General features: G+C 44.7%; 1 protein-coding gene across 1 annotated transcript in view; it reads left to right on the top strand.

Moving 5' to 3' along the window:
* The first annotated feature begins 1,542 nt into the window (after nucleotides 1-1,542).
* GUCY1B1 (guanylate cyclase 1 soluble subunit beta 1) overlaps nucleotides 1,543-15,993 on the top strand; it is a 148,968-nt gene continuing 134,517 nt past the window's right edge. Inside the window, exons 1-2 of the mRNA XM_063920493.1 lie at nucleotides 1,543-1,784; nucleotides 7,408-7,481. Of these exons, the coding sequence (XP_063776563.1) occupies nucleotides 1,782-1,784; nucleotides 7,408-7,481 (77 nt within the window). The 5' untranslated portion in view covers nucleotides 1,543-1,781. The remainder of the gene's footprint in view (nucleotides 1,785-7,407; nucleotides 7,482-15,993) is intronic.

Genomic DNA, 15,993 nt, shown 5'->3' with positions numbered 1-15,993 from the left:
TACCGGTGCTGGGATCCGGCATTGAGATGGGCGGCTCGCTGCACTCACCACACTGCGGGCTCGGTGGCGACCTGCGCTTGCCACAGGTTCTATTCCCACTCTATGGGAGACCCACGAGTGGGAATAGTCCCTGCTAGTCGGCATGCCGAATATCGGGATTCTAAGGCGGCGGGATATAGGGGGAGGTCTCCTGACCGCCAGTCACATAACTACAGGCAGTACGGATGGTGTAATGGTTAGCATTACTGCCTCACAGCACTGAGGTCATGGGTTCAATTCCCACCATGGCCCTAACTGTGTGGAGTTTGTATATTCTCCCCGTACTTGCGTGGGTTTCCTCCGGGTACTCCAGTTTCCTCCCACAATCCAAAAATATACTGGCAGGTTAATTGGCTCCCAACAAAATTAACCCTAGGGTGAATGTGTGTGCGTGTACATGTGATAGGGAATATAGATTGTAAGCTCCACTGGGGCAGGGACTGATGTGAATGGCCAATTCTCTGTAAAGCGCTGCGGAAATATGTGTGCGCTATATAAATAACTAGTAATAATAATCCCATTAAATTTGGATCCAGTTTTGGCCGAATTATGGGGGTCATTCCGAGTTGATCGCTCGCTAGCAGTTTTTAGCAGCCGTGCAAACGCTAAGCCGCCGCCCTCTGGGAGTGTATTTTATCTTAGCAGAAGTGCGAACAAAAGGATCGCAGAGCGGCTACAAAAAAAAAAAAGTGCAGTTTCAGAGTAGCTCCAGACCTACTCCTAGCTTGCGATCAGAGTGTTCAGTTACGGATTTGACGTCACAAACACGCCCTGCGTTCGGCCAACCACGCCTGCGTTTTTCCAAACACTCCCTGAAAACGGTCAGTTGACACCCAGAAACTCCCCTTTCCTGTCAATCACTCTGCGGCTGGCATTGCGACTGAAAAGCGTCGCTAGATCTTGTGTAAAAATACATTGGCCGTTGTGAAAGTACGTCACGCATGCGCACTGCGCCGCATACGCATGTGCAGAAGTGCCGCATTTTCACTTAATCGCTGCGCTGCAAACATTTTTCACTAGCGATCATTCGGAATGACCCCCTATGTATATCTATATAAAGTCACAATCTAGTTAAGAACGGTAGTCCATAACAAAGCACAGGCACAGCACTCCAGGATTTTTTTTAAATGGTTGCTACCAACTAGATTGTGACTGTGGAATTTAGCAAGGGCACACAGGTATCTATTGGAGTGCCGGATTATCTATATCCTATATCTATATCAATATATACTGTAATCTATATAATAGACATATATAATGCCGTCACTTGTTGGTATTAGGTCTCAGCATGTATACTGTTACTTCTCCACATGCTTTGCATTTAATTACATTCAAATATAGATGATTGGCATTAAACCCTCCCTTGCCCAGAAGTACAGGCATTTATTTAGCGGCCCTTGCTCCACACTGCGTGGTTGCTGCAGCAACAAGAGCAGCACAGGGAGGATGACGGCTGCTGCTGCTTCCCCCTGCCTGCCTGCACAGATCAGCTTGTCGAGGCTGCTGCATCGTCTGCTTATTGCGAAGACCCCATCACTATATAAGCGCCCATTGGCTGCTGGCAGCTGTCTGTCAGCCAGAGGCGGAGCCCTATGCCCGAGTCTCCTCTGTTGCTGCTGCTGCCTTGCTGATCCTCTCATCATTACATACATAGTGCTGCTGCTGCTGCAGAGACTGTCACTGGGCAACTCTATATAACATTTTCTGTTTTGGAAAGTGCACAGGGGGAGAACACTGACACAATGGTAAGTGCTTTAATTAGTGTAGTGTAACATTTTATTAAGACAAGATGGCAGTCTACAGTCTGTATATATGTTATATGAATCATGGTAGCACATTTCATGGTGTCAATTATGTATAGCTGTAGCCCTGTTGTGTTTCTGTGATGTTTCATGTGCCTGTGTAATGCCAGTGATTTCTGCAGAGCTGATAAAGAATCAGTGCATTATAGAATACATAATAATATATGTGGGTGGATGTGATATCATTTAAAGGCATCCTGCTTGTTCTCCCCTGCAATCCTACATACTGTGCATGCTGGGTCATTATAATTAATACTATTATCACGGTTCTGCCATGGCTGTAGCACAGCAGGTCATCGTCTTATCATATACTGTATGTTTTTCCACTGCAGAACCTCATCATAGTGTTTAGCCTCATAACACTACAGTGACAATGGATGCTGTGCCAGACAGGCGGATTGCTGCATGCAATGCTACAAGTGTCATAATAGTACTATTGTTTTAAATAGTGTTTCATTCTCATTTTCCTGCCAAATTATCTGGAAATAAATACCTTGTATCCGCTGATGTCAGCAATGCATCAAACTGTTGGAAATAGCTGTGTTGCATAGTTAACATGAATAGTTGGGGACATTGTAATGACAATTTACATCAGGGTGCTGTTAGCTGCAGTTATCATTCTGGAAAAGGCCCTGGACTGAGTTCAAATGCGTCACATTCAGCCTCCACAGACAGTGACACGTGCTCGTACGTGTAAGTAACATACTGCATTTATACAGTACATATTCTTTATCAATTGCAGCTATATTTGCTGGATTATCAGCCAAGTTCATGTAATGATTACTGTCACGGTGACATCGCAGGAGAAAGTTTACACAATAATCAGTGTTTTTGGAAAGATTTAAAATTCTAATTAAATTACACTATTGTGTGTTCAATATTTCCCGCGGACTCCTGTGATTTCTGCTCTCCCCGTCCTGTCCGGCTTTTCGCACATTTTACTAGTAGCACCCAGTAGTTTATTATTATTATTTATTATTATCCTTTATTTATATGGCGCCACAAGGGTTCCGCAGCGCCCAATTACAGAGTACATAAACAAATAATCAAGCAGGAAAACAGCAACTTACAGTTGACAATATAGGACAAGTACAGGGTAAGTAAACATAGCTACATCAGCAGATGACACTGGAATAAAGGGGGGTACTCACGGAGTGATATTCTAAGCAATCTGACTAGATTGCTTAGAATATCAGCATGATCGCTCCGTGTGTAGCCCCCTCAGCGATAGCGATGTGCGGCCCCGCACATCGCTATCGCTGCTGCTAGATTGGCCTGCATCCAGGCCAATCTAGCGGGTCGCTCACTTCACCCGCTGGGTGAAGTGAGCGGCCCCCCCGTCTCCCCCCGCACGCTCAGCACAGATCGCGCTGTGCTGAGCGGCGGGAGAGATGTGTGCTGAGCGGTTCGCTCAGCACACATCTCTCCTGCATCGGCCCGTGGGTACTGGGCTTAAGTATCAGGTGGCAGATGACTGCTGGATTTGGTGCAGTTGAATATTATTAAAGTAAGAAAAGGATAAGCACATGAGGGAAGAGGGTCCTGCTCGTGAGAGCTTACATTCTAAAGGGGAGGGTAGACAGACAGGGGTGAGACAGATGGGGTACATAGAGAGCATGGAACAGAGGTTTAGGATGAGATTTGGCTGGGTTTGGTGAAGAAGTGGGTCTTGAGAGCCCGTTTGAAGAGTTTAGATGGGTTTAGCTGTTTTGTGCGGATTAAACTGGTCTACTTGCGGGCGATCAGCGCAAAAAGTATTTGGCGTATAGCACCAGAACAAACAATTGCATATCGTGACGGGTTATGTCCCGCAAAAAAAAAACTTTGACTAGCCACCATTATGAGACAAATTAATCTGTTTTCTTATGTTAGTCCCCTCTTTTATCATTTGTACATACATTATGAAATTAGTATTTCATTTCTGAGGCAATACATCTTACATTAGCGTTATGAAGCATTTTTCATTAAACTACGGTACAAATAACATATTTACAAATGACAGACATTTTAAATTGGCAAAAATGAAGGCCCACAGTACGATTTAGCATTTTGCGCTCTCATTGGCGTATTTTTTGTACAATTGCGCATTGTTTTCCATGGAGAGCATATGGAGTGGCATATTAAGGACAAGGGAGGAGTTGGGAGGATTTGGTCTTCCTAACTTAATGAGGGCTCTGATGCAGGAAGGACATCGCATATCGCTGTCTAATGCAAGCGCAGGATTTTCTGTTGCTAGTGAGATATTCACATGAGGTTCTAGAGGTGAAGATTGTGTATTGCTGTGTGTGTGTGTGTGTGTGTGAGTGTGTATTGCTGCATGGGTTATTGTGTGTATGTTAGTATGTGTGTGTGTGTTTTGTGAAAATGTTTTAATATCTTGTTTAAGAAATGAAGTAGGCTATCATGAGCAGTATTAATGCAAGAATGCACACGTTGAAATTAATTAAAAGCACAGCCAAATATCGGTGGTATTCAGGGCCTGATTCAGAGATGGACAGTTTTGCAACCGTTTGATACAAAGCAAGTGCTGCAGGGGGTGTCTTGTGTAAAAGGACGCCTCCTGCCGGCTTCTCTGATCTAATGCTGCGTCCTTGGATGCAGCATCAGATCAACTTCGTGACCATCGGACATCTGGGTAACCCTAAAGTTACTCAGGATGTAGGGTTAAAACACACAGCTTGGACCAGTGAAGCTGCATCCAAGGACGCAGCCACTTTCTATTGGAGACCCAGAAAACATGGCTGATACGCCCCCATTTTCTGGGACGCTTCCTATCGCTGCCCCCAAACTACTGCTGCATGTCAGTTATGCTGCAGCATTTGGAGCAGTGTGAGCAAGATCGCAGCCCCAGATCTGCACATGCGCAGTAATGTAGGAAATAATGCACATGCCTATGTAATAGGGTCCGAGTTTGCCGGAGGTGCGAGATGCCGGCCGATCCCTGAGTTTTTTTTCAAGCAGGAATCATTTACAAGTCATGGTTTTGCCTGTACATGATTGCCGCACTTCCAGCAAATTCGGAACCTGGGGGTAATTCAGATCTGATCGCTGCTGTGCGTTTTCGCACAACGGGCGATCAGATACAAGCTGTGCATACGTATGCACCGCACTGCGCAGGCGCGTCGGACAGCTACAACGGGCATTGCTGGTCAGCGATGGGATGGTGCGAAGGATACTTTCACATGGACATATGCAATGTGATCGACAGGAAGAAGCTGTTTGTGGGTGGCAACTGACCGTTTACTGGAAGTGTCCGAAAAAACGCAGGCGTGTCCAAGCGTTTTGAGGGAGGGTGTCTGACGTCAGCTCTGGCCCCGATTAGCAGGATTCAATCGCACTGGAGGAGTAAGTCCTGGGCTGCGCAGACACTGCACAAAGTGGATTTTCACAGCTCAGCCTACACATGCGATTGCACACTTGCACAGTGAAAATACACTCCCCCTGTAGGCGCCGAATATCTGATCGCAGGACAGCAAAAAATGCAGCCCAGCGATCAGATCTGAATTACCCCTCCCCAGAGCCGGCATAGGCAAACTAGGCAAATGCCTAGGGGCACAAGCAGTTTCTGCTGATTAGAATGATATGCTGCATGCCTCTATTCTGTGTGTGACTGCGGCTGTATCTGCATACGAAATGCATTACTAATGTGCGACATTATGTGTATAAGGTGTACTACAGTACTTTGTGGCGTAACATATAGAAAGGGCACTACTGTGTGGTCTAATGTGAATAAAGGGCAATATGGTGTGTTGTAATGTGAATAAAGGGCACTAGTGTGAGGAGTAACGTGGTACTACTGTGTGATGTAACGTGAATAAGGAACACTATTGCATGATATAATGTGAATAAAGTTGCAGTACTGTGTGGCGTAATTTCAACTGGGGGTACTATTGTGTGGCCATGCCCCTTCTCAGCAAGAACATACCCCTTTTTGGGCTACACACTGTTCCTATTTAAAATATAGGGGGTAGGAGCACCAAAATGAGGACTGCTATGGGTGAGGGGTGATGGTGCTGGGAAAGGGGTGCTGGGTCAGAGGCGGAACTAGCAGCGGTGCTAGGGGGCACCAGCCAAAATCTTGCCTAGGGCATCATATTGGTCAAGGCCGGCTCTGCCCCTCCCCTATTACATATGCCACTATATATTAATTTGATTTGAAGAATTTTATGCTTTGTGAACTCATCATGTATTAATATTGTCCTGTATTAACAGACTGTTCACATTAAAGGGAGGATATTGGGAATCATTTGTTAATATTCAAAGTGACAACCAATGCTGTTTACAAATGTACAGTACTTCTGCTTTTGTGCTATCCTTCCTGCTTTTGCATGCGGTCTTACATCTATGCCTACAATATGCATTCATTTACCCCTTGTCACTGCCAGTTTAAGATTCCTTTCTAATTCCATGTGCAGTACATATCACACGGCTAATGCACCCCTAAGCATTGCATACCTCTGCAGTAAGAGGCTTGGTTATACTATGTTGAAGCTATACATACTTAGGCCCTAGATCTTGGGCTCTTACACTCTCCACTGCTGTCACACAAATGCTAGACTAACATATAGGTGGTCTTCAGGTTGCCAGCTGTCGGGATCCCGGCGCACAAAACAAGTATTAGAACATTCAGCTTGAAACCTGCGCATAACTTCAATACTATGTGAGTGTCATTTGAAACAGGAGTCCAAAAACCCATCATTCCGGGACGGATTGCTGTATGCATGTGTGGATCTGTCCTTGCTGACTAAATATCCCACTTCTTTTTCTTCCTCTCCCCCTACCCTGGGAGTACTGCCCTTTCCTGCCATCTTGTTAATGAACAATCATCTGTTGGAAGCACTGTTCTTATGCACCGTTTACAAGTGCCTCCCACATAATTAACAAGTCGCCTACCCAAAGTTCATACAGGCAACATGGTGGTCTGCAGATTGAATCTCATTAAGGTCTGGCCGCTGCTGCTTCTCATGCAGCAAAGTACTGATTATCGGTACTTTGCGCATGAGCAGGACTTATGCACCTGAGCGAGTCTTGCGACACAGGACGCAGAACGGCAGCAGACAGTCACTGATTAACAGTCTGCTGCCGTCTGGGGGACGGCGACGGCATTAATTTGTGAAATTAAGTCAGAGGGAAGAGGCCAGGGATCTCCGTCATAGGACTGAGATTTCCTGACCTCTGCGACAGGCTGCTTGCGCGTCCCCATGGTTGGGAGAGAGATCTGATGCTGCTTCCTACGACGCAGGTTGGACCACTACTGCAGCAGGAGGCATGTGCTTGTAATAGACGCCTCCTGCTGCATTACCATACAGCGCAATCACTGCTGCTTCCAAGGAAAAATCTGCAAGACTGGGTTGAGATCTGGGCGTGAGCAGGGCGAATTGCGTTGCCATTGCTGCAACGTCAACTTGCTAACTTTTCAGGTAATTGGATTGAGCCTTATGACTGTCAGACTCTAGCTTCTTAACTAGGCAATATACAGGTTGTTACATGTTGTTGTTATTCTTGAAATGTTTTTTTTTTGTCTGTATATTTATTGTGGGAAATGTTCCTTTTTGTTTGTTTATAGTATGGATTTGTCAACCATGCTTTGGAGCTGCTGGTTATAAGAAACTATGGGCTAGAAGTATGGGAAGACATCAAGTAAGTTTTATTTTTATTTTTTGTTTCTTTGCTACAATGTGTAGAATGCTGGTATTCTAGTGTCATATGGACTGTTTGAAGATGACATCACTACAGAGAGATGTACAGTACTATAGCTATGCTTCTATTTAGGTGGTCAGATTTATTACACGATGGCTTATAAGATAAGCCTATGTACTGTACAATAAGAACTTGTCTGCATGAAGAATGTTAATACACACCACTTGAAGATTTCATCTACAGTGAGAAGTTTCATTTTATATGACATTTAATGTATGAGTTAAAGCTCTTAAGTCTAATTCTGCTAGAGTGGAAATGTTTTCCTGCACATTGCTGTAAGATTATGGAAATCATATACATACTTTTGTTTAAAGCAAAAATATTACCTCCATTGTATAAGTAAGTGTCATTGCATGCCAATGTTTTTATTCTGACAGCTGTGCTTTTATGCGATGCTTGTGTGTTTTCTACATGAACAAGTAATTTGCAATTTTGCCCTCCTCAGACTAAGAAATAGCATAGCCAGTAAATTGCTGCAGTACATTTATAAACACCATGCTTAAGCCCCCAAATGTTACTGGGACTTGGATGTAAACTTTGGACAGATTTGGAAGGGGATGTAATGAAGTCCAAGTTCGGCGGCCGTGCAGAATGCCGGCCGTACTCGGACATTATTTTAAAGGGGCAATCACGTACAGAGCATGATTTAGCCTTGTACATGATTTCCCCTTTAAAAAAATGTCTGAGATCGGCCGGCATCACGCACGGCCCCAGAACTGGGAATTCATTACATCCATGGACTCAAAGCAGCTTAATTAGAAGTTGATACATTTGGACTTTGAGGGCTAATGCTGAGGTGGATGGGTCTCTGTACATCGCTTGCGCAGATGCAAATTACACATTTTTGCATACATCCTTCCTATTCCGAGTTGCACGGAACTGAACAGGATCTGTCTTTCCGTGAAAGTGGGCATTTCACTTGTCGGAGTATCATGTGAGTAACAAGCATGTATGAAAAGCTTGTGCGTATATAGAAGGGATCTCTGTCTCTTGCACTAAGCATGGGATTGGTGCAATTGCCGATACTTATGGCGGCTGGTGTACAGTAAAATCAGTGGGTACTAATCCTTAGCATAATGTGGTAAATCTGACTTCTGCAGCTGACCACAAATACAGCCACTTGCATGCAACTCAGAATCAGTACTCTGCCTATACTTAATGTTCTCTGCCAATGCTTAAGGTGCATAGACATGGTGCGATATGCCTATGCTTACTGTACTCTGACGATGCTTACTGTATTCTGCCTATGTTTAATGTATTCGGCCTGTGCTTAATGTACTCTGCCGCTGCTTACTGTACTCTGCTTATGCTTATTGTACTCTGCCGCTGCTTACTGTACTCTGCCTATTCTTACTCTGCCCCATTCTGCCTCTCCAGGTGTGAGGGCACAATACATAAAAAACTAAGGGGCAGATGTATTAACCTGGAGAAGGCATAAGGAAGTGATAAACCAGTGATAAGTGCAAGGTGATAAATGTACCAGCCAATCAGCTCCAATATGTATTGTAAATGAACAGTTAGGAGCTGATTGGCTGGTGCGTTTATCACCTTGCACTTATCACTGGGTTATCAGTTCCTTATGCCGTCTCCAGGCTTAATACATCTGCCCCATAGATGTGTGGACTAAGGGGGATATTTAGTAAAACATAATTATCTCATAAAAGCTGGAAAATGTGACATTTATGTTTTCTGGAGATGGAGATAAATATCTCCTCTCCAGTGACAGTTGCAGCACAGTCCACAATTCAAGCAGGGGAGCCACACCAACTGCCAGTGAGTACCAGACAGCAATGTCTGGCAGTGTTTGGGGTGGTTTGTGGGTGGTAACTGACCGTTTACTGGGAGTTTCCGGAAAAACGCAGGCATACCCAAGCGTTTTCAGGGAGGGTGTCTAATGTCAGCTCCGGCCCCTATCAGCCTGATGTGATTGCACTGGAGGAGTAATAAGCCCTACACACTCGGCGATGTGCAGCCGAGCTGCCCGACCGCCGATACGGGCGACCCGGCGGCGGGGGGGCAGTGACGGGGGGAGTGAAGTTTCTTCACTCCCCCCGTCACCCGGCTCCGTAGACTTGCAGGCAAATATGGACGATCTCGTCCATATTGGCCTGCATGCACAGCCGACATAGCACCAGCGATGAACGAGCGCGGGGCCGTGCATCGTTCATCGCTGGTGCCTCCACACTGCACGATATGAACGTTATCTCATTCATTAATGAACGAGATCGTTCATATCGTGCAGTGATATCGGCATGTGTGTAGGGCCCATAAGTCCTGGGCTGCGCAGAGACTGCACAAAGAGAATTTTTGTAGCTAGGCATACACATAGCATCGCACACTTCCACGGCGAATTTACACTCTGAACACAGGACAGCAAAGTTAGCAGCCCAGCGATCAGGTTTGAATCACCCCCATAGTGCTCTAAATGATATATAGCAAGGGTAAAATCAAACCAGAGCCTATTATTGAACTTGTCTCAAAAGTCTACGGATAGCATTTTTTTTTAATTCAACAGACCAAAGAGCATAGCATTACGAAGGATGTGCAATAAGAAGTAGAGTAGACACAATCTTTCTGTCTGGTTGTGGACTGTAATCTCTGGCTAAAGTGCTTATAAAATGTCATGGCACAGAACTGTATATACGTAAGTAGCAGTGCACATTGAAGAAGTCAGCATGTTCACTTCCATTACAAACTCGTAATGGAGCACAGCAGAGGCCTCTGGAGAGCCATGGTCTTATATGACTACAAGAGTGGTCTGCATCAGCAGGAGGATTTTGACCGACTTCAAGCTGCTTTTAAGGAGGTAGCACCATCTGAAACCACTGCGTTTGGGTGGTTTGCAGAATTTTGTTGCAGAAGACGGTCCCTGGAAGACTCGCTGTGGCTGACCTGTGTCTGCCGTCACTGAGGACAATGTTGCTGCCATGTGCCCACAGTTCAGGTGGATGTCAGGGTGACCATGGCCCAGTTAGAGAAGGAACCATCTGTTTGATACTCTATGAAAAGCTTGGCCTGAGCAAGGTTTCTACAGTCTGGATGCCCTATCAGCTGACTCGAGAGCAGAAGGCGGCTCGGGTGACTTTGTTTCACAACATGCTATCCAAGTTTGATGGCAATCGCTTAAACTCTATGTGGGAGATCATCAGTGGTAGATGAATCCTGGATCTACAGTTTTGATCCCGTGTCCAAACAACAGTCAGCCCAGTGGATCCCAGCTGAAAGTGTGATGTCACAGAAGTTCCGACGTGAGCGCAGTGTGGCCAAGCAGATGGTGGCTGTTTTTGTGATCAAGACTGGTCATGTAGCTACAGTACCACTTGTGCAGTAACACAACTTCACTGGGGACTCGCGCTTGTGATGCCCTTCTCCATCACGACAATGCACCTGTCCACAAGTCCAGGAAAGTGGTGGTTTTTCTGGCCCATGAATGCATCCAGGAGCTTGGTTATCTGCAGCACAGGTCTTTGTGTTCCCACCAATCCAGTGCAAAATGTGTGGGGTTTGTTTTGAATCACCTGAAGCTGCAGTGGAAACCCTCATCCAGCATGTAGAAGACATACCTGCTTCGGACTGGTCCAGCTGCTTCACCAAGTGGTTTGAGCGCATGCAACTTTGCATAGACTCCTTTGGTGAATACCTTGATAAAATGTAATGTTCACTTTATTTGAAACTATAATACTTTTTGTAACTATAAAACTTATTGCACTCCCCCTACCTACATGTTATAATAATTAATAATTTGTGGCCATATATACAGTTAGGTGCATTATTCTGTACCTTTCAAGGGCACAGTTCAAGAACTGAAATTGATAACTACACTTATATCTTGCTCTACAGTGAATAGACATGAAAATAGGTAGAAGATTTAACAGTCAAATGCCCGGATCTTAGAGAAGAATATGTAAATGTGCTATCAAACATTGAACTCTTTAGTTTCCAAAAGCATGATAGGAAATTGTAATAGGCATAAAAGGAATACGATATGCAGTATGCATTGTGTAATATAATGGCTTAGTTCTGCCACCTATTTTGCACTAATAAATGCAACGTTTTGTGCATCTACTCCTGTATAAAGCTATGACACATTTTACACATTTATATTTAGGTGTGTTGTCTGCTTTGAGGTGTTTTGGCACAAAGTCAGTTTTACACATATCCATTTATAAATTAACTCTATATTATAATAACATGGGGGGTGCAGTAATATGCAGATGCTAGTGTCAGCCTTACTCTTGTGCACTAGCGTGTGCAGGAATGTGCAAGCACTGAGATACCCCTTCAGCGCCACTATCTGCAGTAACACTGGGGTGGCTTCAGGCATAGCTCAGTTGTTGCACCATCACATCCACCATCAGCACTTGCAGTGACACACCGGTGGTGCTCCCATTACACGCCTATGTGGCAGTTTTTTTTATATTCCCTTCAGGTCACTTCCCAGACATTGTCCAGCAATGCCCATTGCTTTGCCTCTCCGGTTCTGCTACCAGCTCTCCCGTATGCAGTGGCACATTTATGCGTACACTTAGGGTAATACATGTGCAATAGGGGTTTCAAGATATTTTGCGCATGAGCAGTAGCAAATAATCACTCAACTGCGCAAATATCGGCATTGCGTGTGATTTACGCACACCTTTGCATCAGACCCAGGGTCTAGTGGCCCATATACTCTGGTACTGAGGTCTTTAATGCCTCCTACAGTATTTGTTATGCTCTAAGATAGGAATGCTTACCTATGTCTTACAGCCCCCTCAAGTAGATTTGGTAGGGAGGTCCAGTGTGGGGGGAGAGTGGTGGCATCAACACTTACCATCCTGGCCACTTCAGTAAGGATGTGGGTGGAGTCTGGGAAGGTGGGTTACTTTTTCTGGAGTCCAGAGGAGTTCCCTGAAACTCACCGGGAGACATTTAGGGAGAGTAATGTTATTTGGGTAATACTTCAGCAGTATTTTAAGTTCTTAAGGGTAATAGGATGCTAATTATGTTTAGGTTTAAGTGCTGAAACATTAGTACATTTTCTGTAAAGGAAGATTACAGAAGCCAGACATTAAAGTAATACCTAAATTAGTAGTAATACTGTAGTATAGCTTGTGGGAGTTTTTCATACCACCTTGCGCCTGATTCCAAGGTGTATGCACTGCCGATGTCGTATATTGTGGAGGGATTTTTTGCTACTGCGCATTTGTCTAATTTGCACTACACACTAATCCTGATTTTGTCGCAATTGTAATTTCAGGAGATGGTCCTGGTCAGTTACATGGAGATGTGTTAGCGCACACACGGAGATGGTGTGTGTATGGGTGTGCTAGGGGAGTTTCTCTGGCGTGCCAGTGATAGTGATGCATACTTAGACACTCAGCCACTCACAGAGGAGGCCATACTTGGGCGGAGAAACTGCACATATCATACTTCAAGTTTCAGTATTATTTTGTGGATGTACACGAGAAAAGTACTTTATAGGTATTTGCATAAAGTCACATACAGGCAACTGTCAATAGATGCATCTGCGGACCCCTCTGCATCAACCTTAGCAACAGGTCCTTTGAGTATAACTGATTTACATTCTTACATGTACTTATTTCTCTGCTTCATATATGCTTTACCATGCACCTCACTCTGCCTAGCCTTGCCCCCTCTTTGCTGTGCTCCCCTGCCATCGTGGCTTCATCTCAATTTCCTCTCCCCTGCTCTGTTGTGGTTGCATCCCTCGCCCACTCTGTCCGCCCCTGCAGCTCTCATACTTAAATCCTCTCCTAAGCCTGTCCCGTCTCCCTAACAGTGGAGCCATCGGGTCACACATCCAGACTTCCACTGCACGCTTATTGAGGAGACTCTTCAGACTTTCTACAGTTATTATATACATGTTTCTGGTATGTGGGTATATTCCTTACATCAGTAAGGAGAAGTTGTTTGGAATAACCTTCCTTCGGTGGAATTGATGAAAATTCAGAAAAGCCTTGTTTGAATTTATTTGTTGTGCACCTGTATTAAATAGGTTATATAACCTTGTTTGTTGGAATCGTAAAATAACGTGCGCAGGCGTCTGTGATATGTGATATTTGGCGCTTTTCCTCATGCCGAGTTCTATTGTTCTTAATCTGTCACATTGTATCGGGATTCAGTTAAAATGCTGGCTGTCGGGATCCCATCATTCAGAATACCGACGCCGAAATCCTGACAGCCGACAATGCCGGCAGCCGGAATCCCGGCGCACCAGGGCTATTTCCACTCATGGGTGTCCACAACACCCATAGAGTGGGAATAGATCCTGTGACAAGCACAGCTCGCCACTGAGCCTGTAAGGGTACTCATAGCACTCGCCCTGCTGCCGGCATTCTGGCGGCTGGGATGCTGCTGTCAGGATATTGACAGCCGGCATCCCTTCTGCCTGTAAAACGTATGTGATCCTTTGTACTGTATGTGTGTAAAACCAATTCCTGTGTGGTTAATGTCGTAGCCTAGTGTGTCCCTGGTACACTGTTTGTGGCTTTTCGCTGGTTCTATGATGCATATAATGCGCATACTGTATAGATACTGTATATATGGTACGTTAGTTCTCTCGGAGTGTCTTGGCCGCGTCAGGCGTCTCAGTACTGATGCTAGGTGTATGATAACACATCTGTATGTCAGTTAAATGTTTGATCCAATACGTTTACTATTTTTATGTTAGTAATGTATCTGAAAGCATTAATCTGTGTTTCCAGCCCAATTATGCATCCTCTTAGCTCCTACTCCCCCTCCATCACCCATCTACCTCATGATAACACATCAGTCCCTTCATATAGTAGAGCCAGTGCATAGAAGGGGGACCAGTGTCGGTGCTGATATTTTATTTGAGGAAATCAATCCCATTTCAGTCTTGAGCAGAGCTCAGTGCATTGGATCAGAACCAGAGAACTTAGTTCCCCTCTGAACGCTATGGTATTTGGCGCTGCAGAATGCCAGTCATGCAAGGCATCCTGGGACTTCCAACATACCACTGCTGTCAACCTGTCTCAGCAGAAAGCTCTTAAGCCCTTTGAAGTGACAAAGACATCACAGCTCTTTTTCTGAACACTACTACATACTGCTTAGGCAGAATGGAGAAAACTACACTATTGGAGCTGCCCAGAACTACTTCCCTTCCTAGAATGCCCCTAATATCACAAATGTAAAGGCTACTCTCGGTCTCAAGGGAGGGTAGACAGGCCTTCAGCTGCTCTAGTGAAGTGGGTAGGACATAGCCAAGATGACGTGATTTGCTGTGAATTGTGAACATCATGGCCCCGGTCATAATGCAGCAAATCATAACATTACACCTTGAGGGCAATTTGTGGCTCCATGCCACAGGGACCTACCAAAGCCAATTCTCCTGAAGGACACCTTTGTAAAGTAGGTAAGTATTGTTAGATAGTTACTTAAATGGGATGTAGTTCATATTCCGGTGGTCGGGATGCCAACATGCCAACAGCTGCGCCAGGGCTATTCCCACTAGCGGGTGTCCACGACACCCATTGAGCGGGAACACCAAGGGGTTTTCTAGCGCTTGCCCCACTGCTGGCATTCTGACAGCCAGGATCCTGGTGTTGGTATACTGACCTCCGCGATCCCGGATGCCGGGATTCCATCCCCAACCCACTTAAATAATGACAGTATATGCATGCACTGTTATGGCAGTAATCCTCTCAACCTCTCAAGTAACAGATGCTTAGGAAGCTAATTTGCATAGATCATAATATCTACTCACCTACATATTTTTTAACATTATGTCGTTAAAGGTCTTTATTTAAAGGATTTAAATGTGCAGCTGGTGGGTCGATCCATAGGTTTATTCCAGTTTATACTACTTGTGCAATACGTTAAGAATGCAGCGGAATATAAATTGCCTGACTGGCGGCTCTATATCTGTGTGAACCTAAAGCATCAAAAAAGATTGGCTCGTTGTACACTGGCATGTTCATTTAGTATTAAGATAATATTCCAAATAGAAGTAATGATGATCTAGTAAAGCATTAGCAGACAAAAACTAAAACTCTGAATACATGATAACATTTATTTTACTGCTACATTTAGCTCCCATTAAGATAATCTAATACATTGCTTTTTTCCACTGTTCTTCATAAAAGTTCCCAGTAAATTATTTTGTTATCTTCTGTGACTTTTTATTGTAGTTTGTGGAGTTTATGAGAACAAAAATTCTTATGGTTAGTTTTGATGTAAGTAGCGTCTACTGTATATAACTAAAATGCGCATCTGTAGATACAAAGCTGCTCTCTTTTAAGCGGACTTTTCATTAAAACCCCATCCATACTAGACGAGAAAATGAAAGATCTCGCTCAGAAGGACCGATCTGAGTGAGATCTTTCACAATCTCGTCCAGTGTAATGGGCCCTACACACTGGGCGATAATGCTCAAAGATCTCGTCCATATTTGCCTGCACTTCTATGGAGCCGGGTGACGGGGAGAGTGCAG

Source organism: Pseudophryne corroboree, chromosome 1 (genome assembly GCF_028390025.1).
Source record: "Pseudophryne corroboree isolate aPseCor3 chromosome 1, aPseCor3.hap2, whole genome shotgun sequence".
NCBI lineage: Eukaryota > Metazoa > Chordata > Amphibia > Anura > Myobatrachidae > Pseudophryne > Pseudophryne corroboree.
The sequence above is the reverse complement of the archived record's forward strand: the minus strand, read 5'-3'. Positions and strand labels throughout refer to the sequence as shown.